The following is a 26591-nucleotide window of genomic DNA, read 5'->3' as shown; positions in this document are numbered from 1 at the left end:
CATGGACTGTTTTGGCCCGCTGCACATAAAGAAAGGAAGAGGCACCGAGAAGCGGTGGGGTATTGTATTCAAATGCATGACCACCAGAGCGATACATATCGAGCTCCTTCCGACCATGAGCGCAGACTCATTCCTTATGGCCTTCCGAAGATTCACATCACGGAAAGGAAAACCGTCTACATTATTGTCCGATCACGGGACAAACTTCAAAGGCGGAGAAAGAGAGCTGAGGGAGAGCTTCCAAGCTATGGGCCCAGAACTTAAGACCCACCTCGCTCCAGCCCAGATTGACTTCCAATTCAACCCCCCAAACGCACCCCACTTCGGTGGAACTTGGGAACGAGAAGTACGTTCTATAAAGACAGCCCTGTACGCAGTACTTGGGGCCCAGACTGTGGCGGAAGAAGTCCTAATGACAGTCCTCACGGAGATTGAGGGAGTATTGAACTCAAAGCCCCTCGGTTACGTCTCCAGTGATGTAGCAGATGTCGACCCAGTCACCCCCAACACCCTCCTGATTGGGCGGCTAGATCCCGCGTTACCCCAGACAATGTACCGGCCTGAAGAAGCGAACGGCCGACGAATGTGGAGGTACAGCCAAGTATTAGCCGACAAGTTTTGGAGCAGTTTCCTACTGCACTACCTACCGTCTATACAGACCCGCCAGAAGTGGGTAAAAGAGAGAGACAATTTGACAGAAGGAACAGTCGTCATGATTATTGACCAGTCACTACCCAGAGCTATGTGGCCGGCTGGCCGCGTAAGCAAAGTGATCACCGGTGCCGATGGCAAGGTCCGAGCAGCTGAAGTACTCGTCCAGGGGCGCATTTACACCCGTCCTGTGGCGAGGCTCATAGAACTGCCCCGACTCCCAGACACAATCGATGATGACCATGACCCTATGACTTTGTGAGTTGACTGACCCTTACAGCGAACCCTTGAGTGGTAGACAGTGCGGTTAATCTGTCTCTGCTTAACTAATTGGGTTGGGACCAATTAGGGGGCGGCTGTTCTGAAGGATCAGATTAAACCGAATATATATATTTATTTATATATATATTTAATTGTATTTGTATATCCCCTGATATCCCTTGTATATTCCTTGTACAATATGCATTGAATATCCCTTCTAGTCTACTGAACATCCCATAATAGTCTCCATTCTACCATTGGACGAGACCTTGGTGCCAGGTCGCCATACCCCTCAGACCAGGTTCAATCGTACCGCTCAACATGTATGGACAAGTCCTAGTTCCGCGTAGGAATATGTCTACCGCACCACTAATGGTACTATTTGTTCATAGTGCGTATATATACTGCGCTATTAAAGTAGAGCTTTCTTTTAGTCCAGTTCCTTACCCTCCAACAGAGTGACAGACGCAAAAGCCTCCCCGCGAACCACGTGTGGGCAGTAAGGCCAATTCGGCCCAGTATCGGCATTGAGACATCGTGTATATTAATATTTGAATAGTCATATTTGGCACTATATCGTCGAGTTGGACGTATTCTATTAAGCTAATAATAGTCTATTCATATGTAGTGCCTCGTGCGGTAAGAGTTCTATAGTAATCAGCACCCCCATCGTTTCGGGCATCAGCTGGACGCTTATCCAGGGTGGTTGACCCCACGTGAAGCTGCACCCGAGGAGCTCCAGGCCAAAGAGCGAGTGGACCTGTATATTGGATTATTCTACCGACGACGGCTAGCCTTCCCCGGCTTGGATTATGCTTTGAGTACTTTGATTATTCTATGGATAAAGGCCAACACTGCGGTGTGTTGGAAATACCCCCCCGGAGAGGACGACAGGTGAGAAGACGCTCTACACGACGAGGTCGCCTCACGTCTCTCCATCGTGGACCGGAGGACGCCGGCCACAGAGAGTCCAACTGCTTTCATCTGTGGATCGAGGATCGCTGGGCACCGGGTCGCACGACTGTGGGCTCTCCCAGGATACCCTCGGCCAGACGGGATACAGCCAGACTCTACCCCCCCCCCTCCAGCTGTCCTACAAGCAGTCGGAACCTTCCCCTAGTGTATCCAGCTATATAATCATTCAAGTATCATTGCTATTGTTCCCTAAATATTCCAGGTTGTATATTTGCTTCCTGCGCAATCAGAGATTGGACATTCGATATTGATCTACCTACGAATACTCATTTGCCATAAAAGTGCATACTATTTCAAATCATAAATGTAATTAAGTGATCGTTGTACATACCTTTTGCTATGTATTATTATTAAACGCAGACTTTCGACTTGGTACATTTGTGTTGGATCCGTTTCATCAGGTGGGAGTGTTTATCATAATTATTTATACCTAGTACTGGGTGGCCAGAGTCTAAAGTACAAGAGGTAGTGGTAGTAAGTATCATATCTAACAATACAGTCAGGGAATTGTACCCCTCAGTTACAAGTACCCTCTCCGGCTTGACATCCTCCACCCACCATAATGCCCAGAGGATAGCCAGCACTTCTGTCACAAAGACTGAGCTCCCATCTGAAATCCGAAGCCCAGCCCGCAGATCCCACTGGGCCACATATACTCCAAACCCAGCCCTCCCAGAGACAGGGTCCCTGGACCCGTCAGTGAAGACCCCCAGGTACACCTCCAATTGCTGTTTTAGGAAGGATTCCACACCCGCCTGAATCCCATCCCTATCCACCTCTAAAAAGGACAGGTTGACATCCCGTTGACATCAGCCAGAACGGCACCGGAGTCCAGCTCCTACAAGGAGGCGGGTCCTCCTGAACCAGCCCCAATTTACCGGCCCATTGGTTCACCTCTTCAAAGAAAGGCCTGCGTTTGACCCTACCCCCGACTCCCATGACCCCTGAAGCAGCCGCCTAGCAGGGAAGGCCAGGCCGGAGGCACTCAACTTCACCCAGTACTGTAGCCCTAACTTGACCCGCCTCAATGCCAAGGGCATCTCACCCATTTCAACCAGCAGGCCAGGGACCGGAGAGGACCTAAAGGCTCCACAACAGAGCCTCAGAGCCCTTGCCTGGAGAACGTCCAGCCTACCGTCTCAGAGGCCGCCCCATAAATAAAACACCCATAATCCATATAAGACCTTAACATAGCTTGATAGATTAGGGTCAAGGACTCCCTGTCCGCCCCCCAGTCACACCCTGCCAGGCACCTCATGGTGTTAACGACCTTCTCAGCCTTATCCACTAATTTGCTGACATGGGTGGACCAGGTCAACCTCTCGTCTAGCCAGACACCCAAGAACTTAAACTCCTTCACCCTAGCCAGGGGCGCCCCATAAATCCTTAGCCCCCCCTCCGGGAGCTTCCTTTTAAAACCAAAAATCATATACTTGGACTTTGGGGCCGAAAGCCTAAAGCCCCACTTCTCCCCCCAGGCTTCCACTGAGTCCAAGGCTTTTTGGACCTGCCTTATCACATACTCCACATTCCTCCCTCTCTTCCACAAGACCCCATCGTCCGCAAACAAAGACTGCCTGAGCCCCCCCTGCACGCCACTGAAAATGTCATTAACCATCAAAGGACCGGGCTAATTACGCTCCCCTGCGGGGTGCCGTTCTCCATCTCCACGGTCTCCGAGCAGACGCCCCCAACCCTGACCTGAATAGTCCTCCTTCTCAAAAAATTCTGAATCCAGTTCAGCATCCTGCCCCTGACTCCCAGGTCCAACAACTTAATCAGTAGCCCTTCCTTCCATAGGGAGTCATAGGCTTTCTCTATGTCAAGGAACACCCCCACCACCACTTCCTTGTTCACAAAGGCCTTCTTAATATCCTCCTCAATGACTGCCACCGGCTCCATTGTCGACCTCCCCACCCTAAACCCATTCTGGAAATCTGAAAATAGACCATTGGTCTCTAAAAAGTACACCAACCTATTGTAGACCTTCATCGGCTACCGTAGAAAGCGATAGTCAAAAACACTTAATTCAAAACATTAGCTATTAGTCAAGTCAAGTCAAGTCAAGTCAAGAGTTTTATTTGTCACGGCATACAAGTATACAATGAAATGCGGGTGGTCTTGCCCGCAACGATGTGTAATACAGTAAGTAGTACAACATATAATAGAATCCAATAAAACAACATTGTGCAATAAACAGGTAACATAGTGGGGCATCTCGGTATTTGTACATAGTTATTTACAGAGCATGGAGGACATGCTAGGTCCTTTGGTAGTGCAATACACTGTTACTGTTGCTATACTATTTTTAAAGTGACCTTTCCTTTGTGGCCATAAGTGTGGGCGTGTGCAGCATGAGTGTGTGCTTGCTCATGTTAAAGTGGCTGCTAGTGTGCGAGCGTGTACAGCTTGCGTGTCGTGTGTGTGCTCATGTGTGCTTGTGTGTGGAGAGTTCAGTGTTCTGTGGCACTCAGTGTTCAGTGTTCAAGGCTCTGATGGCCTGGGGGAAGAAGCTGAGCCTAAGCCTCTCTGTCCTAGTAGCTGGGGTTCGCAGGCGTCTGCCTGACCTCAGCAGCTGGAACAGGCTGTTATTGGGGTGGTGAGGGTCTTTCATTATTCTGCAGGCTCTGGATTTGCACCTCTTGTTGTATAGAACCTGCAGGGGAGGTAGTGCAATACCCGTGGTACGCTCGGCTGAGCGCACCACTCTCTGTAGGGCCTTCTTGTCCTGTGCCGTGCTGTTTCCATACCAGGCAGTGATGTTTCCAGTCAAGATGCTCTCTACAGCTCCGGAGTAGAAGGACTGGAGTATCTTCCCAGATACTCTGAACTTCCTTAACTGTCTCAGGTGGTAGAGGCGCTGCTTCGCCTTTTTTACGACTGTGTCTATGTGTGTTGACCATGTCAGATCCTCTGAGATGTGGACCCCCAGGTACTTAAAGCTGCTCACCCTGTCCACGGTAGCCCCGTTTATCCTCAGTGGTGTGTGTGTCTCCTGCTGTCCTCTCCTATAATCCACGATCAGCTCCTTGGTTTTACCAATGTTCAGGAGCAGGCTGTTGTCCTGGCACCAGCGTTCCAGTACCTCAACCTCCTCCCGGTAGGCCTTCTCGTCGTTGTCCGAGATCAGCCCCACCACCACTGTGTCGTCTGCAAACTTCACTATGGAGTTGGAGCTGAACTTGGCCACACAGTCGTGTGTGTATAGTGAGTACAGCAGGGGGCTCAGAACACAGCCCTGGGGGGACCCGATGCTCAGGGTGATGGTGTTGGAGGTCTGACCCCCCACCCTGACCGCCTGGAGCTACAGTTTGTATTTATAATAGAGAAGCTACAGTCCGTAGCACCCACAGCCTGGAGGTTCCGCTCAGTCACCAGGGAGAGCTCCTGGTTGTCAGGACTACATCCACTTCCTGGTCCAGATAGCCAATCAGAAGATGGAGGAGAACCTGAGACGGATCCAGAGGTAACCTCGTTCCCAGTTTTATCTCATCCGTGAGATAATGACTGGTAAAGCACTACGGCCGAAAGTGTGTATGGGGTAGAATTTCCGGTGTATGTACTTCCCCTGGAAGCTGCCTCCGAGCGAACGGACCAAACTTTTCCCGAATCCTGTCGGCAAACAAGCTAGAACGTCCCGGTCATGTAGTAAATTCTTCAGGCAGTTCAAGCCGTTGCAGTGGCTTAAACGAGGAAATATTGTGCACTTCACACGTTTCTATAATTGTTTTGTCGAAACCGGAAAGCCTGTAGCCGGTACTTCCTGTACTTCCGTTTGCACACTTTAGGAGGCATAGCTTTACCAGCCTAATCCAGAGGTGAGTGTGAGAAGCAGCTGATTGGTTGCTCTGTTAAAGGGTTGTTATTATGGATATGCATTGATCGTGTAGGTACAGTGATGTATTGAAGCTGTATAGATAGAATTAGCAGGGGTCGCTCTTGACTGGATAGAGTGGGAAACCAATCACCTTCACTACTAATAAATAATAATAATAGATTGGATTTGTAATGCACTTTTTGTTCGCTGGGATCCCAAAGTGCTACACTACATGGTTAAAACAGTTAAAAATATTGAAATAGTTATTAGTAAAACAAATAAAATACAGAATAAAAATAGGATAAAAATAGAACATAGTTAATTAAAAACATAGTATAAACAGACAATTTAAAAACAAAAGCGCAATAAAATTAAAATAAAAAGCTAACAGTCAAAGGCCTTTTTGAACAGATAGGTTTTCAGGCCTGCTTTAAAAGAGTCCAGGCTCTGTGGTGCCCTCAGCTGGATGGAGGCTGTTCCACAGGCGTGGTGCAGCCGTGCAGAAGGCTCGGTCACCCATGGTGCAGAGCCGGGTATTGGGGACCTGAAGGAGCAGGCTACCTGCGGATCTGAGGGTGCGGGTGAAGGATTGTGGAGTGATGAGTTCCTGAAGGTAGAGGGGTGCATGTCCGTTTATGCAGTTATGGGTGATGTAGGTGTCCTTCAGGTTCTACCAATATCTCCAGGCAGCCCTGACGTCAGAAGAACTACAACAACTACAAATCCCAGACGCCCCGGCTCCACAGGAGCTGCAGAACCTAGCCGGCCCGCGTCTATTCGAAACCCAAACGGTTCATGCGTTTTGCGAATCTGATTGGCCACTGATGTTTCTGGTCATGTGACATGTGCGCCCAATCGCGTGACGTGCCCATTTCCGCCCTCGACCAGCAGCAAACTACCTAACGCCTAGTTTATCACTGGTTAAGCTTAGGCGACTCTTTCGAAGTTGGTTAAGGTTAGAGTTTGGAATCAGGGCGGGCGTTCTATCGCCATGCTCTAAGACAAACTCTAACCTTAACCAACTTCGAAAGAGTGCCTAAGCTTAACCGGCGAAAGCACTTGCCGGTCACACGATTGGTGCGATCAGAAACATCAGTGGCCAATCAGAGCGCAAAACGGGAATGCGGAAGCATGCACCGTTTGGGTTTCAAATAGACGCGGCCGGCCCCAACACAGAGAGGGAGGAGAAGGAAGGAGAGAGGGAGGAGACGTGCATGTATGAGCGGAGGAGGAGGCGACAGAAGGACCGTTAACCATGACAACAAACACAGCAGTCCACTTGACCTGGACGACTGTCTCCATCTCTTCACATGAACTCACAAAACATTTGAATTAAATACTTTTATTATGTAAAATATATCTGCATGTTTACGATCCCTCCGTTGGAGGACTACCACGTGGACTCTTACAATCTTTGAGTTCTGTTGTGTGAACAATCTCCTCAGTGGTAAATGGTGCATTTATATAACAGCTTTTATCCAAAGCGCTTTACAATTTTTGTTCCTCACATTCACCCATTCACTCACACATTCACACACCGACGATGGAGGTGACCATGCAAGCTGCCAACCTGCTCATCGGGAGCAGTTAGGGGGTTAAGTGTCTTGCTCAAAAGACACTTCGACACGCCGCCCGGGAGGAGCGGGAATCGAACCGGGAATCCAGACGACTGCTCTACCTACCTGTCGCTCATTGTTCTAAACCTTATTGCTGTAAAAGCTCTTTAGTTCTGACGCCGTGTCACAGCATGCTGGGCAAGGAAGGTGTCTGATGTGAGCTGAGAAGAGATAGGGAGAGATGCGCACACACACACACACGTGTCAGACATAATACGCACACATAACACCATACACACACACACACACACATGTACATTATACACACACATACAATACACACATAATATACACACAATGCACACACATAACACCATAAACATGTACATTATACACACATACAATACACACATAATATACACATAATGCACACACACATAACACCATACACACATATGTATATTATACACACACATACAATGAATACACACACATAATAGGACGCCATAGCCCATGTGCTGCACACAGCAGCATCACACCTGGACAAGAGGCAGGGAACTATGACCTCTGCCAGTGGGTCTTGGACTTCCTGACGGGTAGATCCCAGGTGGTAAGAGCAGGCAACTGCACCTCCTCATCCATCACGCTCAACATAGGGGCCCCCCAGGGCTGTGTTCTGAGTCCCCTCCTCTACTCCCTGTACACACGACTGTGTGGCACAGCGGAACAACAACACAATCATCAAAAAAAAAGCAGCCATTTACCATCAAATTTGCTGATAACACAGTAGTGGTGGGCCTGATCTCTGCCAACGACGAGAGGTCCTACCTGGAAGAGGTAGAGAATCTGTCGCAGTGGTGTCAGGAGAACTGCCTCTCCCTGAACGTCAGCAAAACAAAAGAGATGATTGTGGACTTCAGGAGGTCGGGGGTCAGGGACTACAGCCCCCTCAGCATCGACGGGGCACCAGTTGAGAGAGTGAACAGTACCTAGGAGTCCACATATCCGAGGACTTGACATGGACCACACACATTGACAGTGTTGTGAAGAAGGCACGGCAACGCCTCTACTTCCTCAGGCGCCTAAGGAAGTTCCAAGTCAGTCAGAAGATCCTTAAGAACTTCTACTCATGCACAATAGAGAGCATCCTGACTGGCAATATCACCTCCTGGTTTGGGAATAGCACCGCACAAGACCGCAGCAGACTACAGAGAGTGGCCCGTTCAGCCGAACGCACAATTGGAGGGTGGCTTCCCACTCTCCAGAACATTTACAACAAGCGGTGCATGGGTAAGGCTAAGAGAATTATCAAAGACTCCAGCCACCCAAACAACTGCCTCTTTGAACTGCTGCGGTCAGGCAAGCGATACCGGAGTCTCATGGCAAGCACAGAAAGACTCAGAAGAAGCTTCTATCCCCAGGCTATCAGGTTGCTCAACGAAACACTATGCAACAACCATCAAAAGCACTCACAGCACACACATCCACACGCACACACTCACTTTAAACAAACAACTCATTGCAGCACCCACTCTACACACTTTAGAACACCTAAACACACTTTATATTTATTGGCAAAGAATTTGCACTACAACCCATACCTCAGTACACCTTACTGTAAATTGTACCTAAATTGTACCTCATCCCATTTCTGCTTTGCACTATATAGTATATTGTAATTAGTATATTGTATAGTATATTGTATGGTAACTCAGTTACTTCTACTCTGCATTGAACATTGTACATATGTACATACTGAACACTTGTGTCTACGTACGTGACTTCTATTTTATACTTGCTATACTTATTTTATTTTATACGTATAATTTTGTCTAGCACATTCTCTGGAGCGTAACAGAAAGAAGCATTTTGTATAAAAGTATTATGTACTTCTGTATGACAACTAATAAAGAAACTTGAACTTGAAACTAATATACACATAATGCACACATACACACATAATCGACAAACACACACACATAATGCACAATGCCATAAACACATAATACACACAACACACATTATCAGAGGTGTGAAATCACTGATCTCTGCTCCTCTAGAATAACACAAGGAGATGAGATGAAAGGAGGGTAACCCCCCTCTCCTTCTGTCTGTCTCTCTTTCTGTCTCCCTGCTTTTCTCATTCACTCTTTCTCTCTGTCTCTCCCTTATCACTCTCTGTCTCTCTTTCTTTCTCTCTCTCTCTCTCTCTCTCTCTCTCTCTCTCTCTCTCTCTCTCTCTCTCTCTCTCTCTCTCTCTCTCTCTCTCTCTCTCTCTCTCACACACACACACATTTGTTTATGTGAAATATGGGGACATTACATAGTTACATGCATTCTGTAACTAACCTTATCCCTAACTAGAATCAGGATGTCGAAATTGTCCTAATTTGGTAGTGTATCCTGATTTGGTGAGTGGAGTCTTGAAATTGACCTGATTTTCACATAAATAAGGTACACACACTCTTGCCCTGCACAGAGTGTGTGTACCTTATTTATGTGAAAATCAGGTCAATTTCAAGTTTCCATTGTTTCCACAGTTTCCATTGTCTACCAGTGTCTAAACCTTGTCTCTTTCTACCACCTATCTACAGTATCTAGTGTTGACCATGTCAGATCCTCTGAGATGTGGACCCCCAGGTACTTAAAGCTGCTCACCCTGTCCACGGTAGCCCCGTTTATCCTCAGTGGTGTGTGTGTCTCCTGCTGTCCTCTCCTATAATCCACGATCAGCTCCTTGGTTTTACCAATGTTCAGGAGCAGGCTGTTGTCCTGGCACCAGCGTTCCAGTACCTCAACCTCCTCCCGGTAGGCCTTCTCGTCGTTGTCCGAGATCAGCCCCACCACCACTGTGTCGTCTGCAAACTTCACTATGGAGTTGGAGCTGAACTTGGCCACACAATCGTGTGTGTAGAGTGAGTACAGCAGGGGGCTCAGAACACAGCCCTGGGGGGACCCGATGCTCAGGGTGATGGTGTTGGAGGTCTGACCCCCCACCCTGACCGCCTGGAGCTACAGTTCGTATTTATAATAGAGAAGCTACAGTCCGTAGCACCCACAGCCTGGAGGTTCCGCTCAGTCACCAGGGAGAGCTCCTGGTTGTCAGGACTACATCCACTTCCTGGTCCAGATAGCCAATCAGAAGATGGAGGAGAACCTGAGACGGATCCAGAGGTAACCTCGTTCCCAGTTTTATCTCATCCGTGAGATAATGACTGGTAAAGCACTACGGCCGAAAGTGTGTATGGGGTAGAATTTCCGGTGTATGTACTTCCCCTGGAAGCTGCCTCCGAGCGAACGGACCAAACTTTTCCCGAATCCTGTCGGCAAACAAGCTAGAACGTCCCGGTCATGTAGTAAATTCTTCAGGCAAAGCCGTTGCAGTGGCTTAAACGAGGAAATATTGTGCACTTCACACGTTTCTATAATTGTTTTGTCGAAACCGGAAAGCCTGTAGCCGGTACTTCCTGTACTTCCGTTTGCACACTTTAGGAGGCATAGCTTTACCAGCCTAATCCAGAGGTGAGTGTGAGAAGCAGCTGATTGGTTGCTCTGTTAAAGGATTGTTATTATGGATATGCATTGATCGTGTAGGTACAGTGATGTATTGAAGCTGTATAGATAGAATTAGCAGGGGTCGCTCTTGACTGGATAGAGTGGGAAACCAATCACCTTCACTACTAATAAATAATAATAATAGATTGGATTTGTAATGCACTTTTTGTTCGCTGGTATCCCAAAGTGCTACACTACATGGTTAAAACAGTTAAAAAAATAGAAATAGTGAAGTGGATTCCCAAGCTGTTTCGGTTCTGCTCTGCTTCAGAACCGGGTTGCCTAGTACTCTGCGTTGTGATTCAATACCTTAGAGCTGGGATCACTTCTCTTCAAACTGACTGAGCAGGCCGAAAGGCAGAAGGAATTAGGAGGAAGGTAGTTTAACAGTTGTTTAATCAAAGTTTAAGAGTGTATACAAATTACAATAAGAAGATGCTATGGTTGTTGATCACAAACACTATGCCGTAAGATGATACAACCAGACTAATATTACAGTATAAAGAATGATAATTGATAAGTTGTTGCTGGTCTTTGTTTGATAACAAAGACTTGGTTTTCCCTCCAAAAAGTCCTTTTGTTCTCGTTGCCTGCTGAAGATGGGTGAGATGGTGGGTGAGGTCCTGTCCTTGTGGGTTTGGTTGGTTCAGAATCCTCCTCTCCCCATTACACCCCATTCTTATAGCCCAGGCCAGTGTCTCGGAGTTGATGACATCATCACATTATTGCCCCAATCACAAGCCTGCTAATCTGGATTTGAAAATAAGGGTTTGGCTTATAGGCCAAACCCTCTTCACATTTCTGCAAATGGAGGCTGTATCAGCAATCTACCTTAATCAAAGTTTAAACATTGCATCATTTTCATTTCCTTATATCTATATCAAAGTTTAAACATTGCATCATTTTCATTTCCTTATATCTATATTTGAATTACAATTGCCCACATATATATTTCTTTATCACTAAGTCTACTGACTTTCAGACAATATCTAACAAATCTAATCATTTAGCTTAATAGAATACATTTCAATACATAGAACAATCAATTAATCATCTTGAACATAAATGAAAATAGCACAGACACATTAACTAATTGTAGACATTTGAGTATGACCAAACCTAATTATATTTTAACTTACTTCAATGACTTAATTCAAGATTCAAATTACTATTTTAACAATATACCAGGAAATAGTTAGCTTGTTTGGAGATCTTCTGTGTGTGTGTGTGTGTGTGTGTGTATGTGTGTGTGTGTGTGAATGTGTGTGAGTGTGTGTGTGTGTGTGTGTCTATGTGTGTGTGAGTGTGTGTGTGTGTGTGGATGTGTATTTGAAAATGTGTGTGTGTGAGTATGTGTGTGTGTCTGTCTGTGTCCCCCAGGCCGTAAAGCAGCTGATAACACTTCATGGGCGCTTTGATCCTTTTAACCTCATCACTGTGTGTGTGTGTGTGGATGTGTCTATGTGTGTGTGAGTGTGTGTGTGTGTGTGACAGGAAACTCCAGCGAGTTAACATGTCTACGTGACCTTTTGTCTTTTGTTTTGATCTCACAGAGCCCATTGTCCCAGGCCATGGCAGATGGTCCTTGGGTTGCGGTCGTAGATAGAATCATTTGACCACTCACTTCATGTGTAAATCGACCTGTGGCCACAATGTCAATCAGTCTATGTAAACACACACACACAATCTATGAATTATTGTTTTGAGGGGTAAGTATTTCTACACATTAGTTAATCATGATATATATGTTTGGATTTTACAACAGTCCCCACTTGGATAGTTTACCTATCCTTAATATGTCAAACATAGATATCAATCTCTACACATTACTATCTAGATAACACTTAAGACATTTTAAATCATATTAGGATAAAATATATATCTGATTTGTCACACTCAGATCCTAAAATTCAAATTAGCCATTTCAGTTTTTGTGATCATGTGCACAGTCTTTTATAACTTGTTCTCGTACCAAGATCAAATCATTGGTCTCAACTGTGAGTTGTCAAATTCTGACTTGGAGCATTTGAGGAGGGGGGGTCCATGTTTTCTAGATTTGACCCTGCCTCCTCTTTATTGCTCAGAGCTGGTGCAGTATCCCGACTGCTGGGTGCAACTCCACCTCTGGGAGGTGGAATTTAGAAAGCAAATTGCCTTTCTTATTACACCCCATCTTCTGTCAAGAACATCTTGACTCGTGTTGGTCTCTCTTAGGGGGTAGAGCCCCCTGCTGTATCTTCTATTGCTATCACAGCGGTGGGGAGGTCGTCGCTTGCTGCTCGACCCTCGGATTAGTGGAAGAGGTTTGTTTCTCCTCCCCTCCGCCTGGTCGTCGATAGGGGCGATAGCAGCTCCCCCCCCTCGCTTGTTGACCCCCTGGTCAATAGTTGAGGCCTTGCTTCTGTTGACAGCCGGAGTTGTTGCTGTCTCCTCGTTGGTTGTCTGTCGTTCCCCTCTGAAGCCTCAAGACTCGGTCACTGCGTTGGCCAAGACTCTCCCGGCCCGAGAGGTATGCGTCTCCTGGTTCTCCGCAGTGTTGTGGTTCCCCATGGAACCGCTGGGTAGACACTAGCCAGTGTCCTCTCCCATCCGTATCCTGCAGTAAATACATATCTTCGGGGGACAGTGGGGATCACTTCTACCACAACAATTGATTGAGAATCCATAATTTCCATCCCTCAGACTCTCTTTACTGGTCTGAGCTTTGACAACTTTCTTTTCCAAATCATTTATCTATATATTTCATGGCTTCTAGATCATTAAATTTCAAAATTCTGAAAAATTCACATGGCTCTCATTATATTATGCTGTCAAAACAGTATACTCTCCACCTCTCGATGTGGAATACACATTCAAACATTGTACCGTCTTCCTCTGGTTTTGGACAGCTGCACTCCGGACCGGACAGCACTGACATCCATTCTCCCAGTAACCTGTGTGTATGGCAACAATCACAGTCCGCCTTAAACACACATCTTCCACATCACAAGCCAATTATCAATTGCACATGTTCACACCCTACACAAGACTAATTTGGCCAATAGCGACCAAATCTATTGAGCTTCATTAATGTACAGAGAATCATGCTTCCCAACACTATCACCAACCACGACACACCCCCAGCCCCTAAAACTGGGTATTCAATGGGCGGAGAACAAAAATCCATAACTAGCTCATGTTCCTTCACTTTGTTCCCAGTCCATCTTACAGACATATACTACCCCGTCCTGATGTGTCGAGATCACTCCCAGCTTGCCAGGTACCCTAAGAAAAAACACACAGAAAGAAAGAAAACAGAAAACAAAACACAAAGAAAACGCTGCCAAACCAATAAATGAAAAAATAAACCAAACTTGTGAGCTTTCTAGCTCATTTTTAACTAAGAAACAAAAAGGGAAATCAAATGAATAAACGAAATGTACGCTCCCGGCCTAAGTCAGGAATTGCTCATATCACACTAGAAAAGAGAAGTAAAAATAAAAGTAAACAAACACCTATCCTATTGCTCATAACTGTTAATATGCTTCTATCAATACTATAAAATACTAGAAACAACTATGAGTCTTTTCAATTTCTTAATCATGCAGTCCACCCCTTGATCAATCTGAATGTTGACCGAGCATGGATAATTTACTTATCACTAGCTGCCGCAGTGTCACATCATAACTGTTTAACATAATTTGATCCTCTTGTTAGTCTGATTAGTTCATGCATTTGTCAGTCACTTATACATCCGTTTTTAGTAACTTTCATTCATAATCTAATCACCTAACACCTCTATTTATTCTTATTTTTTATTCTAATCTAATTAGGAGCATATTTTATCATTCAACATATCCCACCTCTACCCTAGTCAGTTGCATATATTTTTATTCTGCCGGTGGCCTCTGCAGACATGACCTTTGAATATGACCCTTCACACCACAGCCCCAACAACACTGGCGGTCTCCCCCGGGTTGTGAGACCCGGTGGGTCAGTTGCCTGTGACCGGATGACCCTGGGGTCATCGGGCCCAGAACATGTCCTGGTGGTATGCCATCATCGCCATGGTTCCCTGGAGCCTGTTCGGAGGAGAAAGCCACGTACCTATTTGGTCCAGTCACAGTTCCTTGAGAGGGGCCCGTGGTTGGGAGGGGCCCGCCACCTGTTCCTGTACAAACACGCTCTGTTGTGGATAGATGGGCCTGCTCTGCACAGTTCCGAGAAATGTGTCCGAGGGTCCCACACGTCCAACAGTGCACCTGCCGCACACGGTAGCCAATCGGATTCCTGCCTTTGCCTACACCTTTTCCTCGTGGTTGCCACCTCGTGGGTGGTCCTATTGGGGTTTGTTGTTGTTCCGGCACGGGACCCCCTTGTGGCCCCAACTGGGCCTGTCTCTGGCCATCTGGTTCTCCAGAGGGAGAGGGAGAGAGGCGATTGGAACCTGTCTCCCCTCCGGGCTGTGTGGACTGGAGTAGGCCTTGGAGATAGTCCACTACCCGTCTAGCCTCGGCTAGCTGTTCTTCGAGAGGGAGGCACGTCTGTAACTGGCAGTCATCTGCAACGGACACTTCAGCTTGGATTGACTCGGGTAATACAGCTGTCTCTGGGTCGCTTGCTGCAACGACTCCCTGTGGCGGAGTAAAAGACATTATTTCCAGTCCCTCCGTCTCACTGGACACTAGAGGGGAGTCGATCAAATTCCAGTCAATCAAGTCAACGTCCAATTCGGTCAATGTAATGTCTGCAGAGGTTATCGGCATTATCTTGATTTGGGTACGCATTCTACACCGGCCTCCTTTAACTACAAGGTTCTGTAATGGCCTGAATATCTTTGGCCATCTTTTCGTCACTTTTATTGTGACATCTCCAGTCGTTGAAATAGACAGATTGTCCACCCTTCCTATGGTCAGTGCATCTAACCCTCCGGTTGCTCCTATCTGTGTATTTTCCATTCTCACCTTCCTTCAATCACTCGTAACGTCACCGTTTGGAAAGCAAGTTTCTCTGTATTCAAACTATTTTTACCAAACTTGAGTTAATTTCACTCACACTTCTATATTGGTGTAAACAGGAATTGATAATCTCGGTCTTGTGATACTATACCCCCTGACTGTCAACAGTCTCTTTGATTTCCCTGTTGGGGTCCGGAATTGTCAGCGCTGGCCATCCGTCCTGGAGCAGCTGTAAAAAGAGAAGCAAAAAATACACTTAATTATCAGTGACATTTGCCATTCACAATCCATCATTTGTCTTTAAGCATGGAATGTCGGGCATCTCCTAGACTATGATCATATGAGAGCATTTGTGCAATTTTCGTTTTTGATTTATCAATGACACAGCCTTAATCTTTTTTCCAGTTGTCTCCATTGGAAACCCAGACTCTCAATCCTGTTGTCAAGATCCTCCTTAATACCACTCCGGGGAACTTATTTTCCATCAGCTGTTTCCTGAGATGGTGGTCAATCAGAAAGTTGTTATTTACAGCCTATCATTTCTAAACATCTGTATCGGACATTGTAATTTAGGTGAATTATCTCACTTTTACTCTAATCGTTCTTTGCAAATGACTATGTGTATGTGTAACTATATTTATTTCTGTCCGTGAAAGCCTAGTATGTATTTCGCTCATATTACATTACACATATCAGTAACACACATATTTTCCATTCACAATCTCTCACACAGTTATTATATATCCCCCGTAACACCTAACCCTTTAGGTGTTAAAATAACGCGCTCCTCACGGGAACAGAAATCAATTTTCAGTGCCTCATGTCACTGAAGTCCCCGTGCATTTAGAACAGTGTCACACAACCCGTTCATAACCACAGGCGGCGACACCATCCCCACATTGAAAATCCTGCCGACCAATGACATTCCACTGGCCAACTCGTCCTGTGGCCCACGGCATCACCCCCAGTTTGCAACCTGGAACGTGACACCCCGGGCCCCCTACTCAAGGATATTCAAAAATTATTCCACTCACAACCACTGCCACACACATACAGCACCTCTGACCCCACCGTAACCAGTCACCCATACACTCACACACAATATAATTCGACGCGCGTAGTGTGGCAGCGAGCCTTTGACGAGTGCACGCATAGCGCACCCCCGTTAATGCGCGGTGGCAGACAGCGAGCCCACCCCCGCCACGACGTTTAGCAGTCCCCGTACCCCTGGTAAAATGAAAAATGTGCGCAGTGTGACAACGAGCACCGACGAGTTGCACACAGCGCACAAGGCGTGGAGGCAGACAGTGAGCCACGACGAACTGTCTACCCACACCCCCATTGCAGGCGCAGCCGAGTAGAGTAATTATGCTCCAACTTACGGCCCACCAACATGAACTGGAACGGAGCCCCAGCCGGGGCCCGTCCAAATGTAAGGAAAGAAGTACGAGCGCCTTGTCGAACAAAGCGTAGCGCCAACGCAGGCAATACCACTGCCAGCACTAGAAATTCCCTAAAAACAACAATAAAACTGAATATGGAACAACAACATACGCATAATAAGTCCCAAACTCAGCCTACCGCCTTTGAAACCTTACAACATACGCATAATAAGTCCCAAACTCAGCCTACCGCCTTTGAAACCTTACAGTAAACAGCAATAAACAATATACCTAGCACTACACCGCGTTTGAAACCCATAAAAAACTCTATATACAGGCCCTAACCTAGGAGAGAAAGAGAAGCGTTTCGGGGGGGGCCGAGGGGGGGGAAGTACATGGAAGAGAGGCGGTGTTGAAATGAGGGGAGCGAGCGAGAGGGAGAGAGAAAGAGAGGGAAAGAGGGGGGGAGGCGAAAAGGGAGAGGGAGGGTGAGAGAAGGAAAGAAAGAGAGGGGGGGGGGTGAAAGAGGAAGAGAGAGAGAGGGAGAGGAGGCGAGAGAGAGAGAGAGAGAGAGAGAGAGAGAAAGAGAAAGAGAGAGAGAGAGAGAGAGAAAGAGAAAGGGAGAGAGAGAGAGAGAGAGAAAGAGAGAGAGAGAGAGAGAGAATAAGAGAGAGAGAGAAAGAGAGAGAGAGAGAGAGGGGGAGAGAGAGGGGGAGAGAGAGAGAGAGAGAGAGAGAGAGAGAAAGAGAAAGAGAAAGAGAGAGGGAGGGAGGTGAGAGGGAGAGGGAGAGGGAGAGAGAGAGAGAAAGAGGAAGAGAGAGAGAGAGAGAGAGAGAGAGAGAGAGAGAGAGAGAGAGAGAAAGAGAAAGAGAAAGAGAGAGAGAGAAAGAGAGAGGGAGGGAGGTGAGAGGGAGAGAGAGAAAGAGGAAGAGAGAGAGAGAGAAAGAGGAAGAGAGAGAAGAAGAGAGGGGGAGAGAGAGTGTACAATGAAAACGTTCTGTGAGCAGAATCCAAACATATTCATCCTGTACACTTCTGCCCCCTACTGTATTCCCAATAAACTCCACCTTCCCCTTAACAATGGACGCTCGCCACCCCTACCAAGATGGACGCTCGGCACCCTCCCAAGATGGACGCTCGGAGCCCCGTCAAGATGGACGCTCGGAGCCCCGTCAAGATGGACGCCCCCTCGCGAGACATACCGAGAGTCCCGTCATGCCATGACGTCAGCACAGTTAGCTTAGCGCGCACCCTTATGACGTCACAACCGGCGATCGCTTTAGCCGTTAGCGTGGCTAGGTAGCATTAGCTTAGCTTCTCCCATGATCCCATAAAAACGTTCCCAACGACCCGTTCCGCCGCGCGGGCCGTCCCCTCGCAACGTTAATATAACACCCCATACCCCACAACAGAATCCTATTTCCCTCAAAACGCCAGTGTAGTGATCTAAACAGAAATATAAAAACATAATAGTAAAACACTAGTTTGACCCCTCCGTCGTCATTTCCGGCGAGCTTAGAACGACTTCCGGGTCCCCGTGCAGATAATCCCAACCACATTAAACATTACACATCTATTTTATCCGCCACGAATCTGAAAACTCCTAAGTGCCCTACATATCCCCGTAATCTCAAGACACTATCGATCGACCTTATACATTTGAATTACGTTTACTTTTCCCTCCGTTTGCTCCGGTGCCCCAGAGGCTAATACAACAGCTAACCGCTGCTGCGTTCGACGGGCCTCGGAAAACCGGCGTTTCCATTAAACTCCCCCACGGCCAATCGGTGACTTAAATTACATAATAACATAACTATACTCTCACACATCCCACCAATCACTCCTAACCATAAACATTCGCCAACCATACATTCATACACGCTCCCTAACACAATTAAAAAGTACAAAATCAGCATTCACGCACATTACCGTCTCTCGAACGCCGCACGCGGCGCGACCGGTAAACCTTTCATTAAGCACTATTTTTGTTACAGCCTAACGCCGTCTAATTTCAACACGCCCGCCCGTGCCCAAGGCTAAAACCAGACCTACTTGTGCTAACTCTCTACTTTAGAAAATACTACGCAACGGCGTGCTTCAGTCTACTTCTTATAAGACATACAACGCACGGTGTCCACCTTGGTCCAACTCTGAGCACGAATCTAAGACATGTTCCTACTCCCTTACTTGGTCCGACTGGCAACGGCGCCCCGTTCATTGTGCTAACATTTTACATTAAAATATACTACGCACGGTGATTACAGAGCCGCCCTCCCCAGCCAGAACATTCAATTTAATTTTCCCTTACATCATGTCTACATGAGGTTAAATTCTTTAGTTTCTTTCCCCAACCCCTTGTTGTTCGAACTGAGCAGCCCATTCTTCTTCCACACTCACCTCTCTCACAGGAACGAAGCTCACGCAGTTGTGTCCTCTGTCGTCCGCCGATGAGGTTGATGAGTGAAGGGAAAAAAAATCTCGTCCAGGGCCGCCACTTGTTCACGGGTCAAACGGCACCAAAATGAAGTGGATTCCCAAGCTGTCCTGTTCTGCTCTGATCAGAACCTGTTGCTGGTACTGTGCGTTGTGATTCAATACCTTTAGCACCGGGAATCCCTTCTGTTCAAACTGACTGAGCAGGCAGAAAGGCAGAAGGAATTAGGAGGAAAGTAGTTTAACAGTTGTTTAATCAAAGTTTAAGAGTGTATACAAATTACAATAAGAAGATGCTATAGTTGTTATCAAAGACACTATGCCGTCTTGATAACAACCAGACTAATATTACAGTATAAAAAATGATAGTTGATAAATTGTTGCTGGTCTTTGTTGTTTGATAACAAAGAAGTTGGTTTTCCCTCCAAAAAGTCCTTTTGTTCTCGTTGCCTGCTTCCTTGGATGAGATGGTGGGTGAGGTCCTGTCCTTGTGGGTTTGGTTGGTTCAGAATCCTCCTCTCCCCATTACACCCCATTCTTATAGCCCAGGCCAGTGTCTCGGAGTTGATGACATCATCACATTATTGCCCCAATCACAAGCCTGCTAATCTGGATTTGAAAATAAGGGTTTGGCTTATAGGCCAAACCCTCTTCACATTTCTGCAAATGGAGGCTGTATCAGCAATCTACCTTAATCAAAGTTTAAACATTGCATCATTTTCATTTCCTTATATCTATATCAAAGTTTAAACATTGCATCATTTTCATTTCCTTATATCTATATTTGAATTACAATTGCCCACATATATATTTCTTTATCACTAAGTCTACTGACTTTCAGACAATATCTAACAAATCTAATCATTTAGCTTAATAGAATACATTTCAATACATAGAACAATCAATTAATCATCTTGAACATAAATGAAAATAGCACAGACACATTAACTAATTGTAGACATTTGAGTATGACCAAACCTAATTATATTTTAACTTACTTCAATGACTTAATTCAAGATTCAAATTACTATTTTAACAATATACCAGGAAATAGTTAGCTTGTTTGGAGATCTTCTGTGTGTGTGTGTGTGTGTGTATGTGTGTGTGTGTGTGAATGTGTGTGAGTGTGTGTGTGTGTGTGTGTGTGTCTATGTATGTGTGAGTGTGTGTGTGTGTGTGGATGTGTATTTGAAAATGTGTGTGTGTGAGTATGTGTGTGTGTCTGTCTGTGTCCCCCAGGCCGTAAAGCAGCTGATAACACTTCATGGGCGCTTTGATCCTTTTAACCTCATCACTGTGTGTGTGTGTGTGGATGTGTCTATGTGTGTGTGAGTGTGTGTGTGTGTGTGACAGGAAACTCCAGCGAGTTAACATGTCTACGTGACCTTTTGTCTTTTGTTTTGATCTCACAGAGCCCATTGTCCCAGGCCATGGCAGATGGTCCTTGGGTTGCGGTCGTAGATAGAATCATTTGACCACTCACTTCATGTGTAAATCGACCTGTGGCCACAATGTCAATCAGTCTATGTAAACACACACACACAATCTATGAATTATTGTTTTGAGGGGTAAGTATTTCTACACATTAGTTAATCATGATATATATGTTTGGATTTTACAACAATAGTTATTAGTAAAACAAATAAAATAAAATACAGAATAAAAATAGGATAAAAATAGAACATAGTTAATTAAAAACATAGTATAAACAGACAATTTAAAAACAAAAGCGCAATAAAATTAAAATAAAAAGCTAACAGTCAAAGGCCTTTTTGAACAGATAGGTTTTCAGGCCTGCTTTAAAAGAGTCCAGGCTCTGTGGTGCCCTCAGCTGGATGGGGAGGCTGTTCCACAGGCGTGGTGCAGCCGTGCAGAAGGCTCGGTCACCCATGGTGCAGAGCCGGGTATTGGGGACCTGAAGGAGCAGGCTACCTGCGGATCTGAGGGTGCGGGTGAAGGATTGTGGAGTGATGAGTTCCTGAAGGTAGAGGGGTGCATGTCCGTTTATGCAGTTATGGGTGATCGTCAGGATTTTGTAGTTGATCCGGGATGAGACGGGGAGCCAGTGTAGTGAGTGTAGGATGGGGGTTATGTGATCGTGTTTACGGACTCTCATCAGGATCCTGGCAGCGCTGTTCTGGATGTATTGCAGCTTTTGGATGCTCTTGCCAGGAATCCCGATGAAGAGTCCGTTACAGTAGTCCAGTCACTCACTATATCACCTTCACTACTCACTATGTCACCTTCACTACTCACTATATCACCTTCACTACTCACTATGTCACCTTCACTACTCACTATGTCACATTCACTACTACTTGGAGACATATTAAACTGTCTATCGCTGTCAAATGGGAAAAATAACTCAAAACAGCTATCTAGAGTCAAATCTGTTTAGCCTTGATGTATTGAATCGATAATCTAAAAGGAATGGTGAGATCCCCACCGCTGCCCACCCTTAGTGACATCTACGCTGTTCTGTAGGTGTCCTTCAGGTTCTACCAATATCTCCAGGCAGCCCTGACGTCAGAAGAACTACAACAACTACAAATCCCAGACGCCCCGGCTCCACAGGAGCTGCAGAACCTAGCCGGCCCGCGTCTATTCGAAACCCAAACGGTTCATGCGTTTTGCGAATCTGATTGGCCACTGTTGTTTCTGGTCATGTGACATGTGTGCCCAATCGCGTGACGTGCCCATTTCCGCCCTCGACCAGCAGCAAACTACCTAACGCCTAGTTTATCACTGGTTAAGCTTAGGCGACTCTTTCGAAGTTGGTTAAGGTTAGAGTTTGGAATCAGGGAGGGCGTTCTATCGCCATGCTCTAAGACAAACTCTAACCTTAACCAACTTCGAAAGAGTGCCTAAGCTTAACCGGCGAAAGCACTTGCCGTCACACGATTGGTGCGATCAGAAACATCAGTGGCCAATCAGAGCGCAAAACGGGAATGCGGAAGCATGCACCGTTTGGGTTTCAAATAGACGCGGCCGGCCCCAACACAGAGAGGGAGGAGAAAGAAGGAGAGAGGGAGGAGACGTGCATGTATGAGCGGAGGAGGAGGCGACAGAAGGACTGTTAACCATGACAACAAACACAGCAGTCCACTTGACCTGGACGACTGTCTCCATCTCTTCACATGAACTCACAAAACATTTGAATTAAATACTTTTATTATGTAAAATATATCTGCATGTTTACGATCCCTCCGTTGGAGGACTACCACGTGGACTCTTACAATCTTTGAGTTCTGTTGTGTGAACAATCTCCTCAGTGGTAAATGGTGCATTTATATAACAGCTTTTATCCAAAGCGCTTTACAATTTTTGTTCCTCACATTCACCCATTCACTCACACATTCACACTCCGACGATGGAGGTGACCATGCAAGCTGCCAACCTGCTCATCGGGAGCAGTTAGGGGGTTAAGTGTCTTGCTCAAAAGACACTTCGACACGCCGCCCGGGAGGAGCGGGAATCGAACCGGGAATCCAGACGACTGCTCTACCTACCTGTCGCTCATTGTTCTAAACCTTATTGCTGTAAAAGCTCTTTAGTTCTGACGCCGCATGCTGGGCAAGGAAGGTGTCTGATGTGAGCTGAGAAGAGATAGGGAGAGATGCGCACACACACACACACACGTGTCAGACACAATACACACATAATATACACACAATGCACACACATAACACCATAAACATGTACATTATACACACATACAATACACACATAATATACACATAATGCACACACACATAACACCATACACACATATGTATATTATACACACACATACAATGAATACACACACATAATAGGACGCCATAGCCCATGTGCTGCACACAGCAGCATCACACCTGGACAAGAGGCAGGGAACTATGACCTCTGCCAGTGGGTCTTGGACTTCCTGACGGGTAGACCCCAGGTGGTAAGAGCAGGCAACTGCACCTCCTCATCCATCACGCTCAACATAGGGGCCCCCCAGGGCTGTGTTCTGAGTCCCCTCCTCTACTCCCTGTACACACGACTGTGTGGCACAGCGGAACAACAACACAATCATCAAAAAAAAAGCAGCCATTTACCATCAAATTTGCTGATGACACAGTAGTGGTGGGCCTGATCTCTGCCAACGATGAGAGGTCCTACCTGGAAGAGGTAGAGAATCTGTCGCAGTGGTGTCAGGAGAACTGCCTCTCCCTGAACGTCAGCAAAACAAAAGAGATGATTGTGGACTTCAGGAGGTCGGGGGTCAGGGACTACAGCCCCCTCAGCATCGACGGGGCACCAGTTGAGAGAGTGAACAGTACCTAGGAGTCCACATATCCGAGGACTTGACATGGACCACACACATTGACAGTGTTGTGAAGAAGGCACGGCAACGCCTCTACTTCCTCAGGCGCCTAAGGAAGTTCCAAGTCAGTCAGAAGATCCTTAAGAACTTCTACTCATGCACAATAGAGAGCATCCTGACTGGCAATATCACCTCCTGGTTTGGGAATAGCACCGCACAAGACCGCAGCAGACTACAGAGAGTGGCCCGTTCAGCCGAACGCACAATTGGAGGGTGGCTTCCCACTCTCCAGAACATTTACAACAAGCGGTGCATGGGTAAGGCTAAGAGAATTATCAAAGACTCCAGCCACCCAAACAACTGCCTCTTTGAACTGCTGCGGTCAGGCAAGCGATACCGGAGTCTCATGGCAAGCACAGAAAGACTCAGAAGAAGCTTCTATCCCCAGGCTATCAGGTTGCTCAACGAACAATAACACTATGCAACAACCATCAAAAGCACTCACAGCACACACATCCACACGCACACACTCACTTTAAACAAACAACTCACTGCAGCACCCACTCTACACACTTTAGAACACCTAAACACACTTTATATTTATTGGCAAAGAATTTGCACTACAACCCATACCTCAGTACACCTTACTGTAAATTGTACCTAAATTGTACCTCATCCCATTTCTGCTTTGCACTATATAGTATATTGTAATTAGTATATTGTATAGTATATTGTATGGTAACTCAGTTACTTCTACTCTGCATTGAACATTGTACATATGTACATACTGAACACTTGTGTCTACGTACGTGACTTCTATTTTATACTTGCTATACTTATTTTATTTTATACGTATCATTTTGTCTAGCACATTCTCTGGAGTGTAACAGAAAGAAGCATTTTGTATAAAAGTATTATGTACTTCTGTATGACAACTAATAAAGAAACTTGAACTTGAAACTAATATACACATAATGCACACATACACACATAATCGACAAACACACACACATAATGCACAATGCCATAAACACATAATACACACAACACACATTATCAGAGGTGTGAAATCACTGATCTCTGCTCCTCTAGAATAACACAAGGAGATGAGATGAAAGGAGGGTAACCCCCCTCTCCTTCTGTCTGTCTCTCTTTCTGTCTCCCTGCTTTTCTCATTCACTCTTTCTCTCTGTCTCTCCCTTATCACTCTCTGTCTCTCTTTCTTTCTCTCTCTCTCTCTCTCTCTCTCTCTCTCTCTCTCTCTCTCTCTCTCTCTCTCTCTCTCTCTCTCTCACACACACACACATTTGTTTATGTGAAATATGGGGACATTACATAGTTACATGCGTTCTGTAACTTATCCCTAACTATATCAGGATGTCGAAATTGTCCTAATTTGGTAGTGTATCCTGATTTGGTGAGTGGAGTCTTGAAATTGACCTGATTTTCACATAAATAAGGTATACACACTCTTGCCCTGCCACACAGTTTCCATTGTCTACCAGTGTCTAAACCTTGTCTCTTTCTACCACCTATCTACAGTATCTATCTACAGTATCTCTCTCTCTCTCTCTCTCTCTCTCTCTCTCTCTCTCTCTCTCTCTCTCTCTCTCTCTCTCTCTCTCTCTCTCTCTCTCTCTCTCTCTCTCTCTCTCTCTCTCTCTCTCTCTCTCTCTCTCTCTCTCTCTCTCTCTCTCTCTCTCTATCAATACCCCCCCCCCCTCTCTGTGTTTCAGTGACTAGGAAGCTACCTGTCAGTACTGAGCAACCATTTCTCCAGCTCAGAACCTCTTATGCCCATATCTTCTCAGTACTAGTACTTTATATTCTCAGTACTGGTACTTCATATTCTCTGTATTAGTACATCATATAGTACTTGTGGTTGGAGGTAACAGGAGGGGGCAGCGGGAGAGAGGACAGGGAGAAGACACGGACAGAGAGACAGAGATGGACGAGGGACGAGAGGACAGGAGACACAGGTTGGTGGAGGAGCCATAACCATATCATGTATGTGCATGCATGTGTATTACATGTAGTACAACCTGTAGATTACCATATCATGTATGTATATGCATGTGTATTACATGTAGTATAACCATATCATGTAGATGCATGTGTATTACATGTAGTACAACCTGTAGATGACTCTATCATGTATGTATTGTATATGCATGTGTATTACATGTAGTATAGCCATATCATGTACATGCATGTGTATTACATGTAGTATAACCATATGTACATGTGTATTACATGTAGTATAACCTGTAGATGACTATATCATATATGTATATGCATGTGTATTACATGTAGTATAACCATATCATGTACATGCATGTGTATCACATGTAGTATAACCTATAGATAACCACATCATGTATGTACATGTGTATTACACGTAGTATAACCTGTAGATGACCATATCATGTATGTACATGTGTATTATATGTAGTACAACCTGTAGCACTCAACACTTTGATGAACATTGTTACTCAGCTGACAGAGTTGTGCCCTTCCTGATAAAAGCGTCAGCTAAATTACTAAATGTAAATGCAGATGACCATACCATGTATGTACATGTGTAGTATATGTAGTACAACCTGTAGATAATGATATCATGTATGTACATGTGTATTACTTTTAGTACAACCTGTAGATAACCATAATATGTTAATATTAATGTGGTCTGCAGGGACAGTGAGGAGTCCTCGTCAGCAGGAGAACAGAAGCTGTACC

At 45.8% G+C, this 26591-nt stretch overlaps 1 protein-coding gene across 1 annotated transcript in view; it reads left to right on the top strand.

Annotated features, from left to right (window-relative positions):
- Nucleotides 1–4020: 4020 nt before the first annotated feature.
- Nucleotides 4021–26591, top strand: part of fam151a (family with sequence similarity 151 member A) — a gene marked incomplete at both ends in the record, with an annotated part of 95283 nt that continues 72712 nt past the window's right edge. Inside the window, one exon of the mRNA XM_084327645.1 lies at nucleotides 4021–4032. Coding sequence (XP_084183771.1) covers nucleotides 4021–4032 — 12 coding nt within the window. The remainder of the gene's footprint in view (nucleotides 4033–26591) is intronic.

This window comes from Notolepis coatsorum, assembly GCF_963971535.1.
Source record: "Notolepis coatsorum genome assembly, chromosome: 13".
Taxonomy (NCBI): Eukaryota; Metazoa; Chordata; class Actinopteri; order Aulopiformes; family Paralepididae; genus Notolepis; species Notolepis coatsorum.
Note: the sequence above shows the minus strand (reverse complement) of the source record. Positions and strands in the feature narration are given on the sequence as shown.